A 24,541-nucleotide genomic window follows, 5' to 3' on the forward strand; every position below is an offset into this window, starting at 1 on the left:
TTATTAATATTTTTTCAAACAGAAGTACTTCCGGGGTCCCATTAACGTTTTACCATTTATTAGTTTTATTACTGTGTATAATATCAGCAATATAGTATACAATTAGTTACCGCCGCATGTGTTAGAAAAATAACACATTCAAGTAAAATACATTCAAGTAGTATAAAATAGCTGTTGTATATTTATGTTGGTGTATTTTACACATTTACATACATTAATTAATAATGATAACAATGAAATTAAACGATTTCTATTTTTCATTCAGTGACCAGAAATCGAAGCCTGGGCCTCCTAAGTGTTATACAAGCTTGCTGACCGTTGAGCTACTAATTCAATCTCAACATATTATAGATTTTTGATATTTCAGTTATAGCCACGTTTGGAGTTTATATTTGGTTAAGTTTGTTGGTTGGGTTCAAGACTTAATAAAAATTGTATAGAGACGTGCACTTTTTTAAGGAAAAACAAAAAAATATTGAATAATAGACCCCCTAAAAATCCCCCTAAATAAATGTACTCCCTAAAAAACCCCCTAGACGAGTTGAATCTTCCCAAAATTTGGGGTAAAATCCCTCCAAGTTGGCATCAATCACATCAACATAAAATAATACCGAACCGTAGACAGAGAAACAAATAGACCAAGGGGCCGAAAAACCGCGACTGATCTTTAGGATTTTAATGCAATATAAGGTTCCGTCATACTATGGCATAAATAAACATCATTGAGAAACTATATTTAAGGACAAAATAATCGTATTTACGCGTGAAAACACACACCGGCAATTTTCTTCTTGCTTTCGCTTTAACATGAAATAATACGACTGACGTATAATTTATGAAGAAATTATACTATTCTTTTATCCTGTCAAATGTTACATATTGTCAGCTTATTATGTACAATTCTTTAAGTTAATAAAAGCCAAGTTTCCTTTTGGTTTTGTCTTTTATGTATCATATTCCGTCATACTATGGCATAAATAAACATCACTGAGAAACTATATTTAGGGACAAAATAATCGTACTTACGCGTGAAAACACACGCCGGCAATTTTCTTCTTGCTTTCGCTTTAACATGAAATAATACGACAATGCACCAATGTATAACCATCGATATGATATAAGGATTGTTTCTAGGCCTTTTCACTGAATTAGAATCGTTTTCTAACACAAAAATAAGCGAAAATTGAACAAAAAACACAATGAACGCACCAACTGTCAAGTTTGTTTCGCTACTTAAGTAGCGAAACAAACACCAAAACTGGTTACGCGACAAAAGATTTGATAATTCTATCTCTGTCTAATCTATTTGTAACGTAATTTTCGTTCTCTTTCTTGTGTAAGTGAGAAGGAAATCGTCATTGCGTCTATTAGTTTCTCTGTCTACGTACCGAACTAATGATTTTTTTTATAGAATAGGAAGGCGGACGAGCATATGGGCCACCTGATGGTAAGTGGTCACTAAACTTAGACATTGGCATTGTAAGAAATGTCAACCATCGCTTACATAGCCAATGCGCCACCAACCTTGGGAACTAAGATTTTACGTCCCTTGTGCCTGTAATTACACTGGCTCACTCACCCTTCAAACCGGAACACAACAATATCAAGTATTGCTGTTTTGCGGTAGAATATCTGATGAGTGGGTCGTACCTACCCAGACGAGCTTACACAAAGCCCTACCACCAGTAAAATTGTAAGTAAATAAGTAAATTGAGTAAGTAAGTAAGTATTTTGAAAATAACTAAAAATGTATAAGTTACTTAAGAATTTAGAACTATAGACGTTTCATATTTAAAGTAATAATTTTAAATTATATTGATTTGTATTTTTTATGTTAAAATATTGCGTTGCGATTTTCTCGATATCAAAAATTATACTATCTTATCTGTAAAATGTCAACTTGTCAAGTAAAGTCTGATGTCAAATGTCAAAGAATTATTTACATTTTTTGAAGATAAAGGAGAAGGACGAATTCTGAGGTTGATGATCGCACTAAGTTTATATTAAACTTCGATATATAATATCATGTAGTTGTCTGAGAATTTCAAGACGAATTAAAAGCGCCACTAAAATAATAAGTTTTCTTTTAATTGGTATATACTTGTACTTTATTCGGTGAAACTTATTTACAATTAAAATATATTTTGCTAACTTATAAAGGATATATTTGGACCTCAAAAACTATGGCCGTTAAATTATGTAAGTAGTATTATAATAATTCTATGTTCTTGTCATTATTTTTGCTGATTATTATTTGTTGTATAAAGTTCACGAAAACTAAAATATAAAAATAACCATATATTCTTGCTAACTATGAATGCTTACTTAACTTGTATTCTCTATAAAAAGATGAATAAGGCAATGATAAAATTAAGACCTTGTGCTGTTTTGGTTTATAAGCATTAATAAAATAGCCAAGGTAACATGCAGTTGTACATAAAGACTCTTATATATACTTTGTTATGAATTTATTAAGTAAAACCAATATTACTTTTATTATAAGCATTTTTTTAATGTATTTTAGAATGTTAGCAAATGAAAAATTGTGACTATACATGCTTTAAATGAGTAAATCATTGCTTTATAACAATTGTGTTTCAATACATAATAAATTAACTAAATAATTTGCATGGGCATGGTATGTTTAATTAAACTATCTAAACAATTTAATTTTTTATATATCATACAATATATGTATATAAAAAAATGTCTAAATATGAAAATGACTTGATACTTTTCAGTTTATTCAAGGTAAGTTTGATAATTGAAATCAAACTTACAAATTTTATAATAAACATTTAAATTTGTTTAATAATTTCATAATTGCTTGTAAATAAATATACCCATTATCACTTGTTTAGTCAATAAAAATAAAGATTATTTCATCTTTGATAAGCTTATCTGGCATCTAAAACTTTAGTGTACCTAAAGATTCTTCATTTCCTCTTGTGTACATTTAATGCAAACATAAAAACTATCAATTATATTTTCACCAATATTATCTTGTAAAAATCACATATAAATATACATAGTTACTGCTAGAACATTTAATTTGATGTAAAATACGAATTAAAGTACTTGGTATCATATTTGAGTTATAAATTACTTCAAAATTGTAAATATTATAAAATATTTAAAATAAATTCCGCACGAATATAAACGTAAAACAAAGAAATCTATATCTTAATACATTAGGTGTCATTTCCATCAAATCTTTCGTAATAACATTCGACAACAACGGTTATTCCTTATAAATTACGTAAAAAGAAAATATATGCCGAGTAGAAATTTCATTGACGGGATCATGAAACTTGTACGAAGTAGAGATCGGGGGCGAATATTGATCAAGGGTTGTATTGCGCGTGTGTGCGCGCACCCCTCACACCGATAGGGCGTTGCGCGCGCTAATGTGCGTGCGTGTGTTGTCCATGTGCCAGCGAGCGAGCCGGGATCTTTCTGTGCCGACTGAGTTTATAATAAACACTAATGATCTATTTAATGCTTGTATCTATCGTTATCTATTCAACTTCGAACTAAATGTGACTTTTTTCGAGATGTGAAGTAATTCGCCGCGACCGCACTCGTGAACTGGCCGCGATGGCACCGTAAAAATCAATAAATCTCCCAGTGGAACTCGTATATTGCATTCTACTCAGTGACTTTACTAACAGTGTCACAAATGAATAAATCGCGAGTGAATGCGAAGTGTATTTGCTTTACAGTGCGGCCGTAAGGTCTGTAAGGCGAGTTCCCGATGTTCAATCACAAGTTACCGACTGACTTTCCGATGCAAACCCTCCGTAAGAAAACCAGCCCTTGCAAATGTGAGTTCTGAATTTGCGTGACTCAATAAGCTTTTTTACACGATTTTTCTAAATTTCAATATCATTTCGTTCATGCGGTGTTTAGATTATAGAGCTCAGTGTAAGCGGATAGTAGGGCATCCTCGCTTTGTGCTGTATATTTTGTGTTTTTTTCGTTGTAACATGCATGGTCCGGCCATGATAACCACTGTACAAACTGTATGTCACCCGAGCTATCTGCTAGTCATATCATAATTAGTGACTGATTTCAAACAGAGGGTGTGTTGTGGGCCTGGCGGTGGAGCGGTGGTGCGGCGGGGGGAGTAACTAACTATATTCGGTTTATTCGGAATAATGCAGGTGTGTCATTTCCAGCACCTCTTGCGGCAGTTCGGTGAGTACTGCGATCATATTGCATTTCACGCTTCACACTAGTTGGGTAGATTAGCTATGAATGATTGGTCCCCCTCTGCTCCCTACCTTATCTCGTAATGACCTTAATGTAGAAATGTCCGATGAACATCAAACGTATATAGTTATATTATAAATTGTATATATAAATAAAGTATAATATTTAGTTATTATATTTTATAATTATAACATAAAAATAAATATTGTTAATGTTGTGAATAAAAGCGTGTTATTTTTAACGTTAAATTAAGTATGTATCAATAAAAAAACGTCTGTTCTAGGAAAAATTATTGTATACAGATGCAGCCATTATTATGATATTTTACTGAATAAATTGATAAAAATATTTTTTTATTATCAATACTTTTTTTTTCAATCTTGTCAGTTAATGAATTCACTATAATATTATAAAAAAATCTAAAATAGGAAAATAATTAGTTTTTATCTGTTTTATAAATAATATAACGTATTAATTAATAAATGGTTTATTATAATTAATTTAAATAATAAAGAGATTAAAATAGTACAACAATAATATTGAATTGTGGTATTTCTATTGTTCATAGTTAAAATCATCTATGAAAATTGATGTTGCCAAAATAATTGAAAATTACTTTAACAATTTAAATTAGTGTCAAACGATGCGTATAATTCAATAATGTGTGTTAAGTGATACTCTTTAAGAAACCCCGTAAAAACGGGTAGTGTTCATGGTATTAACTAACATTGTATGATGCACGCGTTATACGAAGGGCTAAATAAAAAAAAAGTATAAATATATTTATGGTCAATATTTAGTTTGCCGTTCGTGAGTTTTGTATAGCTATGTACAAAATAACGTGACTTAAAAAATTGATTCAATTAGAGCAGGACACAAACAGTAGGCATGTTAAACACTTTTAAGTTCCACCCAGATCTATTAAAGGTCTATTTTTCAGAGTTCGTTCGTTCACGGGCCATTATATATCATTATATTGTCTAGAAATAAAACAGCCATGTTTTGATGGATATATTCTGATTAAACTTAATTATTTTAATAATATTTCTAAATAATACGTATAGACAATAGAACATATTTGTTATATGTTATACCTAAGTGTCAGGATAAGGTTCCGGAGTTCAATATATATGCTCAGTACCAGACTGAAGACTAAATTTAAAAACAGGAAATTCAATTACACAGCCAGTGATGCACCGTAAACAGGGACCGAAATAGGACAACGATGCTCACTCTTGTTTCGCACTCGACCTCATCGTAACGTTCTTAGCCAAAGTTCATTGTGTCAAAAAAATAAATAATGACTCTTAAGAAAATCGATTCAAAATTTTTGTTAAACCGAGGTAATTGTTTTATTGAAGGTATTATTCGACGTGGACTATCAGTGAATAAGGCTTGGTGCTTTTGCTTTTTTAATAGATATTTACGGCTTATATCGTATTTAGTCGTATTTTTTTTTATGTTATATGAAACGTTTCTATTCATCAAAAAATTCAACATAAGCAATCATTCTATCAAACTATGTGTTCTGTTTCCGCGATTACTAAGTGCAATAAAAAAGTATGAGATGAACCGTCTGAGGCAGAATTGCTGCCCCGAACATAAAATAAGTCGTTAAATTTAATGGTTACTCTGTGCCAACTCTCTTACAGCTACAGTTGTATTATATTCTTGTATTATACACAATGTCCGTTATTATTTTCGAAAATATTATTTTATTCAGGCTTATAATTACAATTGTGTATAAATTATGATTTTATTTACAGACAGAATACGTCTTGGTTACATTATATTAACATTAGTAAATAATATTGCAGCAGTTTCAGGCAACTGCAAAGATATCTAAAAATTTTAATCCATTTAATAGGTACATTATTTTTCCTGTAAAATTCTTGCAGCGGGCTATGGGTTCTACGTACCAGTTTTAACGATTACTTATAATACTGTTTGTGTTAATAATGCCGAATATTGTTTAGTCAGAGAACATGCTAACCTTGTTATTCTATAGTCATTTATGAACCTCTCGCAGACAAGAACGAGCCGGGTCGCTTCCTCGGCGAAGGTGTCTCGTTTCGCGCCAAACTTATCGGCGTACTCGAGGTACCGGAGGCGCGGGGTGACAGAATGTGTCAGGAGGCGCTTGCAGACTTAAAGATGGCTATTAGAGCGGCAGGGGAGCATAAACAGAGGATACAGGTCCATGTTGCCATCGATGGACTGCGCCTGCGCGATGATAAGACCGGTGTAAGTTTTTATGTATTATATTTCAGTTTTTATTTAAGAATTTTTTAAGGCTCCATTAGCAAGATTGCTTAGCTAAGGTTGAAATTATTTTTCTCACCTTTATTTACTTAAAAAAAAAATATTTTCTAGCTCACCCTACAACATTAGTTATGAAATCTTACGAAATACGTCATACATAAAACTGATAGATTATAAAATGAAGGTCAGCGATTTATTAAATGAGTGAAAGATAGAATCATAAAGGCCAGGTCAAGTCTTATGAAACAGAAATTACATGCACGTACGACTTGGTATAAAATCTAATATTGACTAACTTGACTATAACTGAAATAATAACTTGCTTAAAATGCACTTGAACTTGCGGCATGCACTTACCTACATATGAATATTTATAGAAGTGCAATTATTTGTTCTCATACATTCTGACATAGTTCTTACTAATGTTTTGTATAAATGATTACATTTATCACGTCAACTACGAGGCAGTGTGAAATGTTAAGGTTATTAGCAATAGTTGATTCATTCGAAGCACATACATACATTGCAAATTATGATAAGATTATAAAATTTATATGCAGATTAAATGCAGATTTTGAACAGTGCAGTAGATTATATTTTAAAATTTCGATTTTTTGAGGTTTTCTGGTAGTATTGTTATATCCTTAATATCGGTTGAGTTAACACAATACCATTTTGCATGCGTTTAAATACGGAAATAATCGCATGTGTACATCACACAATCATGCTCGGATCTTATTTACATGAGCATCTTTATAATAGTTATGACGTAACCGATTGCTTGTGCTATATAGCGCGGCGCCCGCGCGTATGAAACCCCAGGAAAGCGTTGCGTTACGGGCACCAAGCGATTCAGATACCACAAGGTCATGCGTCAGTAGTGGATCGCTTCGAGATTAAACAATTCATTGACGAAGTGGAAAATTGAGCTTCAACAACGTGTGTGAAGTTAGCAACTCACAAATATACCTCAGTCATAGTGGCAGCAACATAGTTCTATAGTTCTTGACAATAATTCCGCTGTATAACTATAAAAATCTCGCTTTGAAAAAATGAGATGCTAATTTCCATTTGGAATCCTTTGAGTTCTATGTTTTTAATAAGTTTTAAAGTAAAATTCAGAACACTGAGTTTAAGTTATTTATAAATATGAGCTTTAGACAAGGTTGAACTTTTAAGAACATCATATTGATTGAGTCTAGGAGATCTTTTTCCTTTTCCTTTTCGATCCTTTGAATTATATTGTTAAGTCAAGAAGTGATTTGCACCACTTCTTTTGTCTGGCTCGGCAAGGCAACTGCAATTTATTCCATTAGCGCCATTTTAAAACTGGGTATAACAGTAAACAATTAATCCAATAAGAAGCCCTATTCAAGATGATATAGTGTGAATAAAATTAAACTATATAAAAGCTTCTATTAAAGTTTGACGACAACCTTACATAGTATACATAAGTTTTTCTTTTACTTAATGATTAAATAAAGCAAAATGTTGATTTTAAAAATCATGTTTGTACTGTACACCTACAATAGCAACCCAATCGTATGTTGCACATTTACAAAATATAGAAAAACGCCCACTAAACCTATAATTGAGATACAATATAGTATATTTCAAAATAATGGAATAGGTATTGCTTCTAATTCACAAGATTTTTAGTCATTTTTAAATTAGTCGCGTTATAAATGAAATATACTTATATAAATCAATAGGCATAATAAAAAAATCAGGTTTTGGATTAAGTTAACGCCGAAATATAGAAAGTTAGTGATTGTACAAAGTCCATACTGTTACTAACCATAAATGTTATGCATAAATAAAATACTCATTACGTATTCCAGGATTCTTTGTACCATCATCCTGTCCATAAGATATCATTCATCGCGCAGGACATGACTGACTCTCGTGCATTCGGATACATATTTGGATCTCCTGACACCGGTCATCGCTTCTTTGGCATTAAGACTGATAAAGCAGCTAGTCAAGTAAGTTTGTTACTATTTATTTAGATAGAATTTTCCCAAATTTGCCAAGGAAAGAACAATATTTTTTTAAGTATTTATTTAGTAAATATTGCGGTTATGTAAATGATTTATAACGCGTGGGCAAAAACCTCTTCTAATTCCTCGGAAAAGGTTTTAAACTTATACCTCCACTCCATTCCTCTCACGGCACATGCCGGCTTTTATCACGATGCGTTCCTTGAACGCGCAGCGTGAATTTAGTCTTAATAAACAAAAAAATATGGCATATCATAGTGCTTGCTCGAATTCGAATCCGTTGTAAGAAACATGATGTAGCTAAAGAAACTCATGCTAGTGCTTTGCCCATCTGGGTATGTACCACCCATCAATAGGAATCCACCTCATCACATATTCTACCACCAAATAGTAATACTTAGTATCCTGGTGTTCCGGTTTGAAGGATGAGTGAGCCTAAATACAAGGGAACATCTTAGTTCCCATTTGCCAGTCTGCCTACCTCTTCTTAATGTAAATAAAAATTAATATAGTAATATGCTCGTAATGTATTAATGTTATCACTTTTCGTAGCTACAAACAAACATTATTTATTGTTGTATCCACTATTCTGTACAATTTAATAACAGGTATTTGTGACATCGGGTCAATGTGCAAAAGTTCCGAGTACTTGTTTTAATTTACATAATGTACATTAATTATTATATAAATAAAATAATTGAAATCCGTTTTGTATACGAAGAAGTAAAATTGAAGTGTCTGTCTGTGATTTCAAAATAACTGCACTCTCTTTTTGAGTTAATATGGCTATTTGCGAGTTACTAAAACCAAAGCAACCATTATATTTGATTTTGTCTGTCTGTTTCTCCGGCTTAATCTTTAAAACTGCTACAATTACAAATACAATTATAAGAATTATTCCAAGGTCCGGTGCCTTTTACCCTTTAGTCTTCATTTCATCAAAATCAGTTGAGTCTGAAGTCTTATATTTTACGTACATCTTTGAAGTCCACTATTTGAAGCTAAACGTTATAATGGCAGGTTTTGAAGGTTCCAAAATTAAAATTCACCCTGGCGAAGCCGGTTCAACTAGTTAATAAATAAAATATTAAATATTATTTTCCGCTAAAAATTGCAGACCAAATAGACGTCCGTTTAAATGAGTTTTGCAAAAACATTGTTGTGCCTTCTTGGGTCTTGACTAGCATATATCTCGAAAAAAAAATTGGTGTTGTCTGGCAAGAAATTCTCAGAGCAGTTTGCAGCTAAGAAGTTAGACGAGTCATTTTTATATATCTCATACACAATTGCCTTTGATATTACGCGCCGCAACTGTAGTTCGACCAAAATATTTATGTTATTTATCAATCTGGACTCCATTGCTATTTAAGTTTCATAATCTCAGCACCTGAATTATACCATAAAGTTACTAATTGTAGCATAGTAGAATGGTTATGCTTATCTGTTTAAGTGTATTCCCATTTTGTATATATGTCATGTCGGATAAAATATAATTTTAGTTGTTTTTGAATTTAAACTATTTTTTGCTTTTTTACATTAATCAATACATATATTTAAACAAAAATAGTTGTATCTTGTATTTATTTCGCAGGTAGTTATAGCAATGAGGGACTTATTTCAAGTAGTATTTGAACTTAAGAAAAAAGAAGTTGAAATGGCAAAGCAGCAACTCGAAGGGAAAAATGTTACCAGTAGTCTTATAAGGCATACCACTAGTACTGTTACAGATACAAAAACAAAGGTAAGAAATAAAAAAAAATCATATTAAGCAAAAATAAAGTGTAGTAACACTTATGGTTTTTGTTGTGTTTTGTACTTAAATGTGTTAATAAAAATGTAATGATTTAAGTATACAACTAATTAATAAACAGTATGCCTATCACTAGCAACAATCAAAACTGACATAATATTTTTTAAATTTATTTTTAAAACAATACTTTACGCTGTAAATTCAATGCTGGTCATAAATGTATGTGTATTTACAAACACAATACAACAGTAAACACTCGGTGACACAAACAATATTGCCTGGACCGACATTCCTGTCATAATTCGACCGCTATATCGTAGAAACGGGTTAGTTCTCTGAAAAGATTGCAGGAAGTTATATCGTCAGTGATGCGAGACAGATTAAAAATAAAGTGCTTTAAATGTAGATTATGTATTAATAATAATATCAAGTATATACGTTTAAATGATATACGGGGATTAGATGTCTGGAATTCCTCTATGAAATGCGAATTAACGATTAATTCAGTAAGTTAATAAAACTTTTGACTTTTCAATAGTACCTGTCACCGAAAAATTATAAAGAACGTTAGTTAGAACGTAATAATATAACTGTAAACTGCTGTGAATTTGTAAAAGGAATTACATTTCAAATAAAATACAATAAATACAATAGAGTACAAATCTAACCTGACCTAAGGTAGTGCTTATAATTGAACTGAAATTTGACCGTTATATTAAAAACATACTCATATGTTCTGTTACAATTATGCTTGAAGACATAAATGGATGAAATTGTTACTATTTGAATTGATTACATCAAGAATATTTTAAGTCACTTCTCACATTGTACCTTCAGCTATCACGTTACTGGTGGTAGAGCTTTGTGCAAGCTCGTCTGGGTAGGTACCACCCACTCATCACATTCGACCGCAAAACAGCAGTACTTGGTATTGTTGTGTTCCGATTTGAAGGGTGAGTGAGCCAGTGTAGTTACAGGCACAAGAGACATAACATCTTAGTTTCCAAGGTTGGTGGCGCATTGGTTTTCCGCCTTCCTATTCTATAAAAAAAAAACGTTTTAAAACTATAAGAGCTAATCGTAATAGATGAATGGCCTATGTACACGAATGAGTAATAAACTTAAAAACATGAAACTGCCATTTAAATAAAATCATATTTTTGTTCCATGACACCTTCTTCCACTTAATTCTTTAATTATCTGGTAACATATACATACTCATTATTTAAAACGATATAATTTATACGCTTTATTTTTTTATCTGTACATTTCTACCAGATTATACCAATGACTGGGGAGCCTAGTTCTTCTATATCTAAACCGGAAGGTGGTGGAGAAGGGGGCGTCGCGGAATTGGTAGACTTGGAGCAAGAACTGTGCTCGCTGAGAAGAGGTCTCACGCAGGTCGAGGGTCTGACGCCTTCCACTGATCCTTTCGGAGACTCGTTTATTATCCCTGCTCAGGTAAATATTATCTTCTAACAAATTAATCGAATTAATAAAAATTTAACAGATGGGCGGTCAATTGTGGCATTCAAATTAATAATGTTAGTAACGTTATCGCTGTGATGATGGCAAGTTTCCTTTCAACACGGGCTCGCTGGTTTGGGGTCGCAATTAGAGGCAGAAAATAATTAACATTTATTTTAATATGCTAAAATTTACAGGCCGATGTGACCGCTATTATTAGATTCTACTCTGTCTGACTGATTGGGCCATTAGACGCAAGTTGATCGGGTATGTTTGCAGCAGAAGGGCCTGCTGCCCCCTCCCCCCGGCGCGCCCCGCGGCCGCGCCCCCCCGCGCTCGCTGAGCCCCGGCAAGCCCGTATCCTTCGACCTTTCGTCCGTCGCGGGAGACTACGAACCCAAGCCCGCCACGCTGGTGGACGAGCCGGACCCGCCGGTCAGTACACGCCCACTTCTCTACATTCTAGAACATACATATACACACACACGCAAACAGTGACGTTACGCTCGATCGATTTTATAGAATATAACATTGTCGCGTTTAATATTAATAATAAACTAATTTAGCCTTACGTATTACTTTTTTAAATAATTATTATCTAACAACAATTTGTTGTTTTATAATTAAAAGATATCGATCAATGGTAACTTCATGTGGAAGCAAGAAACACAGTAATATGTTAACGCAGCGATACGCTTTACTTTTCTGCTTTGTCCCTTTGTAACAAATGTCAAATTTGTTTAATTAATTTCGCACGTGTAAATATTACAACGTGAATATAAAACAAAGCGATGAATCTTACGATGCCCTGCGCTAAATTGTTTTTAATATTATTATTATTTAAAGTATACTGACTAATAGGAATATTATTAAAACTCCAAGTTGATATTTAAAATAAAACTTTAAATGAAACTGTAACTTAAAATATTAAATCGATTTATTCATATTAAATAAAGAAATTTAGAAGAAAAATTAAATTTAAATATATTTGAAATACAGGGTTATATTAACGACCTTATTCATAAACGTTGTTTAGCGGGTGATAGTTAAACAATGCTGTGTCTTCTTCTTTCAAATGTCAAATCAATAATGACAGAAAGAGTGAATCAGTGCTGAACTAAACAGCTGCTGAGCAAAGTTTATAAATAAGGCCGTAATTCGTTAAACATGTTTATTATGAGGTTAGTTAGAATAAACTTTGTTTTAAAGAAACCTTAACTTGTGTTATACGATGTAAAATTCTATTTCATTGACCTCTGTTGTAAGGATTTCTATTTCAAAAATATCAGGTAAATTGAACTTTAAGATACAACTCATGCTCATTTAGCGCTAAATTGTAACGATCACATCCATTCATATATTACGCAATCTCGGTAGCTAGCTTGCGAATCATTTGAGTATATTTAAGTGAGTCAGCAGACCGCCGGGCTCGGCGGCGCATGCGAGCTTGTATTGTCGCTGTTGCAGGTGCACTCGCAGGCCGCGTCCGCCTCCGCCTCCGCCTACGACGTGTTCACGGAGTTAGACCCGCTCGGCACCGGCCGGAGTAAACCTTACGTTGACAAAAAACTCTTCTTTCAGGAGCTCAAAAACCCACCAAAGAAAGTGCTCAAAGACCTCGTACCGCCGGCGCATTCCCTCCTATCCGATATCTTGCCGGGCCCGAGCGAGACGCGGGCGGAGGCCTACGGGCCGCCCACCGCCCTGAGCTCCCTGTCTCGGCATTCCGGCGGCACGGTCGCGATCGCTAAGCCGACCCGGCCGACATTCTCGTCCGACTTTTTCACGTCCGATCCGTTCGCGGAGACCGACCCATTCGACAACACCGACCCCTTCAGGGACGACCCCTTCACGAGCGTTCAGGATTTCCCGAAGCTCTCCTCACTAAGGACCGAGGAGCCGAAGGGCGACTTCAGTAAGGAATTGATACAGGATAAGCCGGAGCCGGATGCGGCCCGGAACGTGTTCAATGGTCCGCTGCAGGTGTCGCTGCCGCCGGAGCCGGCGCCCAAGTCGCCGCGACTGCCGCGACAGGTACCGGACATCTTTGGATCACTCGCACACAAAAAAAATCCACTTATTTTTGTTGTCACTATTTATTAAACTACTACCAAAGATTATCCTCTCACTTATAGTTCCAATATCTCATTCACAGAACACGAACACGAGTACTATAAGACAGCGTCCACACGCGAGCTCCAAGCTGAACGCCGAGAGCGCATCGCCCCCTCCCCCTCTGCCCCCCAAGAAGATCGCCGAACTCAGCCTGATCCCGCCGCCGCGTCCACCACACGACCACGAGGATATGGAAGAGTCGGAAACGCCACCGTTGCCAAAACCCGCCAGAAAGAAGGAGCCTTTGGTAAGAATTATGGTATGACTAAAAACTACCAACTAAATGACGTAGAATAGAATAGAATATGTTTTTTTTTATAGAATGGGAAGGCGGACGAGCTTATGGGCTACCTGATGGTAAGTGGTCACCAACGCCCAGAGGTAATGGCGTTGTAAGAAATTTTAACCAACGCTTACATCGCCAATGCGCCACCAACCTTGGGAACTAAGATGTTATGTCCCTTGTGCCTGTAATTACACTAGCTCATTCACCCTTCAAACCGGAACATAACAATAACAAGTGCTGCTGTTTTGCGGTAGAATATCTGATGAGTGGGTGGTACCTACCCAGACGGGCTTGCACAATGCCCTACCAGTTTAGGAGGTTGTGATAAGTTAAACAATACTGTGTCTTCTTTCAAATGTCAAATCGATAATGACAGAAAGAGTTATAATAAATCACTGCTTAAGTAAACTTTATAAGTAACGCTGTGTGGTTATTTTTATTACAAAACTTATGCATACAATGCGACAAGAAATAAACAGGAGTATATAATTAAAGTAGGATACCCAAAAACAAATATTCAACAAATGTCGAAAAGTTCCTGTGATATTGCCGATGAGAAAGAACACACAATCTATTTATGTCTTAAAGTTTATATAATTAAGACATTAGCTTATAATCTTTGAAATATTAAATAATATTTTACGGTCGAGTTTCAGCGCAACGTTTGTATTTAAAACGCTTTAGAATGGATCGCTTGTGTACGTGTATATATAGTATAGAGTTGCAGGCGTCGTATACAATGTATCGGTACTCGCAGGCGGACCGCAGCACGAAGCCGCGCCAGTCGTCGCTGGCCACGACCAGCAGCGAGGACGAGTACCTGACGCCGGTACCGCCGCCCCTGCCAGCTGCCAAGCGCTTCGACATCACACTCAGCCAGCTACTCACACTCACTATGGACGACTTAGCCGCCAGGTGATTTACATAATAATCATTCTTGCTGATTTGACAAGCGTTTTTAAAATCACAGTAAATAAAAATAAATAAATAAATATGTTAGAGATAATAAATTTAATCGATTATACGATGCCACTTATTTTATTAGAATAGCAACACCAACCAAAGTTATTGATGTCTTATGGGTTGTCGGTTGTCAGACGTCAAGTTGTGAAAATCTAAGACGGGCTCCAATTTTATGCAGCCGACTGATGGAAATATAAAATATAAAGGTGTATCGGTCAGTAGTTCGTGTGATCGTTTGTCGAGCGACCGACTTGGTCTCTTGCTCTCAGGACAGTGCCAGCGCCGGACGAGACTGAATTTATAAAGTCAACGTGTTGGACGACAATGGCGGCCAAGATGGCAATCCTTTCGAATCCGCGACATATACTCTAAGAGTATTATTTTTTTTCCTATTGTCAAACGGTTTGCTTTACACAAATGAAATACTTTTTAAAAATTTGTACACAAAATTGAAAATAATCTTAATTATACTTCTAACGAGATACTCGAAAGAATCAAATATTAATATTTACTTTAAAAGCGTAATTTATACATATTTTTTTGTAATATTTATATAATGCTGGAGAGGAACCACCTTGATATATCTCTGTGGTTGTAACCGTAGACGTCACCCAATATACCAAGCTAATATACAGCTGATCTCAATACATAAACTTTAATCCAAAAATATTTGTTAAAATAAATGGTCTTATGAACACAGACTCCGCGTACCAGCTACCACATTATCCTCAATGACTCTACCTCAACTCACAGAGTACCTCAGATCCTATGTGGCGACAGAAAATGAGAAATCGGTATGTAATAGTTTCGTAATATTTATTACTAATAATTTTTGAAAATTCGTCACCGAAGTGCTTCAAATTTGGTGATGAAAGTTTGTATACAATTTTTTTCTATACAAACTTTCATTAGTGTTTCTTAATAATGTTTCCAATGGGATATCCCATCGGGTACACATCTAATTTCATAATAATTTACTGGTGGTAGGGCTTTGTGCAAGCTCGTCTTGGTAGGTACCACCCACTCATCAGATATTCTACCGAAAAACAGTAGTACTTGGTAGAGTTGTGTTCCGGTTTGAAGGGTGAGTGAGCCAGTATAATTACAGGCACAAGGGACATAACATCTTAGTTCCCAAGTTTGGTGGCGCATTGGTGATGTAAGCGATGGTTAAATTGTCTTACAGTGCCAATGTCTATGGGCGTTGGTGAGCACTTACCATCAGGTGGTTCGCCTTCCTGTTCTATAAAAAAAAAAAATTATATTACCATAGCTTTGTCATCAACATTGATTATGCTTCTAGCACGTACACTTGGACCCAACCAAACGGCCAGAGAAAGAAAAAATAACTCCAATTATACCTGAAATATCCGCACCCTCAAAAGTACCAGAAAAACCCGTCACGAAAGCGCCCCTAACTACAGATTTCAAACCACAGTTTGAAGATAATTTCGCTCCGACTGAAACGTCAGACGGTTTTGTAGCCAATTTCGACGACTTTGACCAAAAAGCTAATCCCTCCTACGACAAATATGCAGCATTTAGAGAAATACAAGAACAAGAATTAAAAGCAAAGTCAATATTAGATCCTATTGCGTCAGAAATAAAACAAGAAGATGACAAGGAGGTAACATCAATAGTTGATTTAATAAAAACTGAAGAACCTAAAGTTGAGGAAAGTAAAGAATTAGACAAGAGCCCTTTGAAGAGCTTAGACGAGCTAACGATAGACTCGTTCAATATGTTTCGTAATTCTGTAAGTCCGAAGCCAATCGATGCGAAAATCGAAGACATTAAGACGGTCATGAAGAATTTGCAAATAGAAAAAGCTAGGCGTAGTGTCTCACCTCGCGATAATGGTGTACCAGAGACAAAATCTGACGAGAACAACGACAGGTATGCTGCTTTACGTGAAATAACTATAATAGAACCTCCGGACGAATTCGAATCGATACCACCAGAAGCGCCCAAGGAACGGAAGAAGTCTGATGAAAAATCGGACGGTTTTGATAATTCGGATTTTTTCGACTGTATCGATAATAGCTCCCTATCTTTCAATGTGGAGGATGCTTTCAGAAAGAGCCCAGGAGTGAAGGATAAGGAAGAGGAAAAGAAAGTGGAAGAAAAGAAAGAGACGCCAATAGAGGTAATGCCCGTGAGAGATTTGCAACCGCCGACGCGGCTTTCTGCTGGGTCCATTAGTGATGTGAATAGCGGCTCTTCACCAGATACTAAAGGTACATACTTTTAAACTAAATAATTTTAAGTACTTGTAATACTATGTAGAAGTTTAACTTTTTTGTTTGCTTTCTCAAATCCAATATGAAAGCTGGATACTAAACTATAATTATAATTTGATTCCAAAGTACATGTTCTAAGTAAATTCTATCCATTATTTTGTTTTATCTTGCATATTTAAGATAGCATTGTCTATTTGTTGTTCGTCGTATGAAACAACATGTAGACGATAGACGTAAAGTTCATAAAGTGTAAAGCGTGTCATCGTTTTCAGAGAGGTGCCTTCCCCCCGTGATGTCGGTGGGGGGCCTCACGCGCCTGGGCTGGGGCGAGGGCTGGTCCTCCGACTCGCGGGACTCGGAGCCGCGCACTCGACGACGACGGACGCACAACAGGGGACTATCTGGTATATAATCCCACTCACCGAGAACCATAAAAACCGCTAAAGATTATAATTTTTATGTAACCACCTCGTTGATCTAGTAGCTCGCCAATACAGGTACGAACATCCAGATTCTAAGTTAAAAATAAATATAAACTGAGCCATATATATTTTAGCAGTAGTGTAGAAGTCACTCCCAGCTGCAGGTCCCTTACCCCGCTGTGTTCGCAGTGCAAACGTCGTCGTCGTCGCGCGACGCGTCCCCGTGGGACGACGAGCCGCCGCGCCGCCCCGCGCGCCGCGAGCGCCCCGAGCGGTCAGTGCGAGTACTGTTGACCGGTCCTAACTACTTTGCCCCGGTTCTAACTATAAGCAGTCGAGGCAATATTTTGACGTATAAATCTTGATTGAAAAAACACACAAACACACACACGCAAACGAAGTAGTTGATGCAATATTTTGGCGAATAAATCTTGTTTTCTTGAATCACACACACGCACGCACGCAAACGATTCTCTCGCGTTAATATTAAGCAAGAATATTTTTATTGTATATATTAATACTTATACTATGTCTCTATTTTTTTTTCTCATGATTCGAATTATAAAATTGTAATCCTATGTGGCCTTACTTTAGTATAAAGTAAAAACTGTACAACCATTTCTGTAACGCTGTTGATTACAAGTAAAAATAAATAAATAGATAGAAATAAAGACCAATATAAGTTGTAGGTAAAATAAAGTACTGCTACGGATCGTTTCCTCTTGCTTTATATCTTATTTGAAATATTTTATTACATGAATTATCTTTTTGCAGACACAATTCTTCCGGTTCTAGAGAATGTCTAGACTCGGGCAGTGGAAGGGAGAAGGAAAAGCCGAGAGATAAACGTGGCAGTAGAGATATAGATTTGAATAGAGAAGGTAGAGAATCCGCCAGGGACCGGAGAGACTCCGGTAGCGGGAGAGATAGGCGTGACGTCAGCAAGGAGAGAGAGCACAGGGACCATAGGGAGAGGGGCCGGCGTGATCGGAGAAGTAGAGAGAGAGAGAAGGATACGTGGAGTAGAGAGAGGAATTACAGTAGAGAGAGAGATTACAGAGACTCGCGGAGCAGGGAGCGGTCGAAAGATTACAGAGACATGGACCGGCATAGGAAACCTATACATTCATACGACGATGAAGAGTAAGTATATACAATACACGAATATTGTCGCTTCGTAATACCTTATAAAACATATTAATCTTTTAAAAAGAAATAAATGAATCTTAAAATACTTAGTATTCAGAAAAATTAGTAAAATTATTAGTTTAATAATATTTTTTTGTAACTGAAATTATACTACTGAAGTATCTTCCTGTTACAATGAGAACTTTTCCGATATGATATCTTCTTGTTTTATAATACTATACTTGAAAATTAATTTTATTTAATTTAAATACTTGACATTCCATATTTATTATATATAGTTTAAAATTATATTCATGAATAATTACAATTATAAAAATGAATATATTAATATGTTTACAGCTACAGTGATGGCGGCTCTGGTCGGTCTTCTCCCCGGGAGAGGTGGCCCGACCAGCGCTGGAGGCGGGATGGTGTGTACTATCACGAGTTCGAATAAAGGACTGCGTTTTTGGCGCTATATGTTTGACTTTTCATTCTAGTAATTAAATATACGATTAAACTTATGTACTATATTTTTTTTTATTTCAGAGAGAAATTACGGTTCTTTAGGATGGCGAGAAACCCGGCGGAGGAATGAGTTGAGACAAAATGAAGATCCAAACGAAAGGAGGTAAATATGTCAAAAGTATATTTATGGGTTTTAAATGTCACTTGTGTATCAGTCAGTAACAGCCTGTGAATTTCCCACTGCTGGGCTAATGCCTCTTCTCCATTTTTGAGGAGAAGGTTTGGAGCTTATTCCACCACGCTGCTACAATGCGGGTTGGTGGAATACACATGTGGCAGAATTTCAGTGAAATTCGACACATGCAGGTAGGAAACCTGCACATTGTTTTCATTTATATATTTATTTTATTTATTTATTTATTTGGGAAACAAACAATTATAATTACACTTAATAATAAAAAAACAAATATAAGAAAAACATAAATCAATCAAGTTTCCACTTAAAATTAATACAAACAAATGACATATTATATTAAAAATAAAAACAAAACAGAAAGCACAAAATGCAAGTGAAACTGCTATAATTTAATTATATGACGTAAACTAAATTTAAATTCGCTAATTTTTGAGTTAAATATATCTAATTCTGTACAATGTTTGTTATAACTTTTACATGCACGTAACAAGAACATATTCTTTGAATAGTCACAGTTACAAAGCGGTACAAAAAATAAAGTTTGGTTTCTCGAGTTAAGGCGAGGACATTTAAAAAGTATATTATTAAAGAGACTCTTAGAATCAACAATGTTATGAACAATTTTATATAAAAATATTTGGTCTCTTATACTTCTACGCATATTTAACGGAATGATACCCGAGATATTATTATTGTCAGTATTATCAGAAAGGCCACCTCTAAATCGCAAATGTTTCAAAAATTTTGACTGAATTTTTTTCTATTTTGTTTACATACGTTTTATAATAAGGGTTCCAAACTGTAGAGCAATATTCCAAGATAGATCTAACATAAGCATTGAAAAGTAGAATTAAGGTAAAGCTATTTTTAAATTCCTTAGTCAATCTAAGAATAAATCCCAGCATTTGATACGCTTTAGCTGTTATTTAATTCATATGATAGGTAAAAGTTAGCTTCTGGTCTAAGTAAACACCCAAATCTCTAATCTCGGAAACTAACCAGACAGGTATTCTGCAATTTATAATCAAATAATATTGGCCTCAGTTTCCTAGTAAATGTTAGAATGTTACATTTTTTTATATTTAAGCGTAAGAGGTTTTTATCACAGTAATTATCTAAGCTATTGAGATCAGTTTGAAGTTTTAAACAATCTTGAGGCGACTTAATTATTTTGAAGATTTTCATGTCATCCGCATAAAGTAATATGTTACAATTATGAATAGATCGACTAATGTCGTTAATAAAAATATTAAATAATAATGGCCCGAGATGAGAACCCTGAGGAACACCAGAGGTAACGGGCACAAACGATGAACAAAAACCTTTGATAGAAACAGCTTGGCTACGATCCCTCAAATAAGATTCGAGCCAACGAAGCAAGTCACCGTGAATACCAACGGCAGCAAGTTTTTTTACCAACAGAGAGTGAGAGATCTTATCAAAGGCTTTTGAATAGTCCGTGTACACAACATCCACCTGACCACCGTTATCCATCACTGTTGCGAGTTGATGAGTAAACTCACAAAGATTCGTTTCAAGTAGATCTACCATTGACGAATCCGTGTTGCTGGTCGATGATCAGCGGCCTTAGAACGAAATATAACTGATCATATATAATTTTTTCAAATAATTTAGCTACAGTATTTAGTTTAGTTTCCTTCAACGTCGAGCACGAGATCAATTATTAATTTATTTACATTACTTATTACAAATTAAGCACATGAAATTTCATTTCCTTAAAATGGAGAGGAAGCCTTAGCCCAGCAGCGAGACACTCACAAAAAAAGAAAATGTTGCATAGTAATAAATTTAAAAACATATTTGTGGTACATACAGATATGGGTCTACACTGGGCTGGCCGGGACGTCGCTCGACAACTATCGCTTCTCGACGGGAAGTCGAGCGGGAAATGCGAGACGCTCGAGAATCTGCTCGAGACTCGCGTGACACTCGCGATTCAGGTCGCGATTCGGGGAGAGATTCGAGAGACCCTCGGGACTCGGGTAGGGACTCTCGGGACGCGCGGGACTCCGGTAGAGATTCGGGAAGAGACTCGCGCGATCCGCGGGATTCGGGACGCGAATCGGGACGGGATTCGAGAGACGCCAGGGACTCCGTGCGGGACTCCCGAGATCCGAGGAGGCGGCGACGTGAGGAACCTCGGACTAGGCCCCGCGATTACCGCTTTTCGAACGATTTTTCCCCGCGGGAGAGAGAGCACACATCGCCTTTCGACAACGATTTCCAAGACACACCCACACCGACTACGAAGAAACGAGCCCCGTACTCCTGTCTAGAGGGAACGAGGTAAATAGTTCTTCATTGTATTTCAAACATATCCAGACTGTATTGATAATAATATAAGGAAATAATAAAAAACCGATATTTTATAATTTAAAACACACTTTTAATTTTGGGTTTGGTGACCTCTATACTATCCCGGAAAACACGTGGCTGTTTTTAAAATAAAAACTTATCACAATATAACATTGTCGATATTTTTTGTGCTATATAATACAAATAAACAGAATATTACCAAACTGTTTACAAAATAAGGAGAGGGGGTCAAAGCCCAACAGGAACGATTACATGCTTACTTAATTAACATTTTGTATTCCAGATTCGCATTCGAACTCGAAGACTCGACGGCTTCCCCTTTATCGGGCAGCTCAGCACGAGCGCGCGACGGGGACTCCCCGGCGACACGGTTCCGGTTCGACTCGGACTCGCTGTCACCTCGCTCAATGTTCGAGGACGACTTTACGACTATCTCCACCCCCAGAGGCCGGACCGCCTCCATCGCCGAGGAGGACGAAGGAGACCTGCCCCCGCTGCGAGCGAAGCCTCAACAGCACAGGGACATTAAAAAGTCGGATTCCGTTAATATCTTCACCAGGGAGTCAGACCCGTTCGAAGGCGACGCGTTCTTCGCGTGCACGGGCTCGGACAGGGTGGCGCGCCGGGAGAACTGGCCGGGGGACTTCCAGGGCTTTGACAACGCGTGAGCCACACGCAAGCGCTTCGCCGACACGACTGTGACATTGCCGTTTCGAAGGTCACGTTCAGTTTTCTAAAGTCCATCTAGTAAAAATTTGACCATAGAACATCAATAAACAGAAAAGTGCCCTAAGGGCCCAAACGCTTATTGATTTAATATTAAGTGAATCGGGACGGTTCTACATATAGTTCAGTCAAATTACATTACGAACTCACTATAAATAATCGCTATGCTTGCTACAGAAAGCTACTTTGATTTAATATGTCGATAAATGTCTGATATAATTTTCGTCATCAACATTTGGATATCACTTCAATCAGAGGAAACTAGAAACTCTATTTTATTGTTAACAATAATAATTCCATTCAAAGTCAAGCTTTTACTTTTATTATAAGTCGAGAAATGACGATTGAACAATGAATCCTACGCTAATCAAATTAGAATATAATATTAAGGATCTCATATTTATTAATAAATGATACATTATACATTAGAAAACAAGTAAACTATCACCTCTCACATTTAATTAGTATATAAACCCTATTTATTACTAAATGTACAATAATGAGGTCATATAAAAACCTTAGTGTTACGTTTTTATAAGGTATGTATAAATTTGGACCCTTGTCAAGTTTGTATATGCCCTTAGACAACCTGTGATATGTATAAGCAACGCCCAAGCTATTTATTTCTTAACGCTTGTTAGTCATTTCTCATCAAGTCGGTCCATTTAACATAAGTAAATATACTTAAAATATTAGACAACTGATATTATTAAAAATCAGTATAAACCAAATATTTAACGAAACATTATTTTTTTGGTCAAAAATTTATGACAAATCACAACGCAGCTAGCGACACAGTTACCAATAGTTACATATTAATGGTGAGTACACTTTTATTACATCGCACTGTTTTGTGTATTATTTTGGTAGAAATTCAAATTATAACTTTGATCGCACTAATGCATACGTAGCACTACGAATTATCTTTTTGGGCACAATAATTTAGAACTTCGTTTATTGGTATTGTAAATATTTTGCTACGAACTAATAATTTTGAATCGCTTTGTAAATAAAAATTCAATTGTTTACCGCGTACGTTAATCACAATCACTTAAAACATAATATTGTATTCGTATTATTATGGTGTTTTTATTCAGTATTTATTAAATAAAAGCTTTCGAACAAAAAAAGAAAGATATTTGCTAGAAATCGATTGCACCCAATGTAATGTATCAATCAACATTATTTATATTTATTGAATTCCAATTGTATAATCCATCATATTAAATCATAATTGAATCAATGTGTTGATATTATCTTTATATTGTAAAAATGATATTTATAAATGGAATTATTTTTACTTAATTTAATAATATTGCTTCAAAATTTTATTACTTCATATATTTGTTTACACTCAGTATGATTTATTCTAAAATGGGCTTTATCTATTTATACAATGATCATTATAAAATAAATCGATGTATATTATTGACTGTATTCCATTTTTAAATACTGACTTTTTCTCGTTTATTTTTATTATAACATAAAATAGAAATCTTGAGTTATGATAAATATTCCGTCATTGTATTGCTTTATTTCTGTGATAATGTAACCTTTATGTTTATTTAAGTTATAAAGACTAATTGTAATACTTCACTTAATTTGTAAACTTGTTATCAATGAAGGGGTTGATATTATGTAGTTTCCAAAATCTACACACAATATACTGTTTATGAACAATGATTTTTTTTTAATGTAATTTCTGATCTATTCATAAAAAAAAAACAAATTGAAAATAAAGTTTGTCAAATGTTTTGTATTCGGGAATTTTGTAAATAATATAGTTAGAAGTAAAATAATAAAAGTAAAATAATGTGCAATTATCCACTCCATTTAAAACACAGTACCGAAGTGACTTTTGTTTGATACCAGTTGTGTTAAATACTTAAAGTTAATAAAACTATAACGATGATCGTTTTTTTTTATTTATTTAAATTTTGTGTGATGGTAGAAGCTTATTATTTTA

The 24,541-nt window shown here is 35.2% G+C and overlaps 1 protein-coding gene across 7 annotated transcripts; it reads left to right on the top strand.

Moving 5' to 3' along the window:
* Positions 1–1,963: 1,963 nt before the first annotated feature.
* LOC126775058 (protein disabled) lies at positions 1,964–24,487 on the top strand. 7 transcript variants are annotated; one of them, XM_050496780.1, is made up of 19 exons: positions 1,964–2,199; positions 3,723–3,824; positions 6,221–6,456; positions 8,316–8,459; positions 10,066–10,215; positions 11,503–11,688; positions 11,974–12,129; positions 13,162–13,728; positions 13,850–14,056; positions 14,853–15,010; positions 15,759–15,852; positions 16,362–17,295; positions 17,571–17,702; positions 17,910–17,994; positions 18,495–18,863; positions 19,209–19,279; positions 19,398–19,479; positions 21,349–21,819; positions 22,133–24,487. In XM_050496780.1, the coding sequence occupies exons 2-19, from the start codon at positions 3,755–3,757 to the stop codon at positions 22,515–22,517; spliced, it is 4,497 nt and encodes a 1,498-aa protein (XP_050352737.1). In that variant the 5' UTR covers positions 1,964–2,199; positions 3,723–3,754; the 3' UTR covers positions 22,518–24,487. The 7 variants fall into 7 exon arrangements, with proteins under 7 accessions (XP_050352737.1, XP_050352739.1, XP_050352741.1 ...); XM_050496782.1 differs by having other exon boundaries at positions 6,242–6,456; XM_050496784.1 differs by lacking the exon at positions 3,723–3,824 and adding an exon at positions 4,080–4,197 and having other exon boundaries at positions 6,242–6,456.
* Positions 24,488–24,541: the final 54 nt, after the last annotated feature.

Source organism: Nymphalis io, chromosome 17 (genome assembly GCF_905147045.1).
Source record: "Nymphalis io chromosome 17, ilAglIoxx1.1, whole genome shotgun sequence".
Taxonomy (NCBI): Eukaryota; Metazoa; Arthropoda; class Insecta; order Lepidoptera; family Nymphalidae; genus Nymphalis; species Nymphalis io.

What these genes read in the sequence shown, in the direction of transcription:
- LOC126775058 (XM_050496780.1), top strand. Translation starts at nt 3,755, where the DNA reads ATGTTCAATCACAAGTTACCGACTGACTTTCCGATGCAAACCCTCCGT. An exon ending in TTACAGATACAAAAACAAAG is followed by an intron (nt 10,216 to 11,502) that starts GTAAGAAATAAA and finishes CATTTCTACCAG; the next exon opens with ATTATACCAATGACTGGGGA. An exon ending in CCAGAAAGAAGGAGCCTTTG is followed by an intron (nt 14,057 to 14,852) that starts GTAAGAATTATG and finishes CGGTACTCGCAG; the next exon opens with GCGGACCGCAGCACGAAGCC.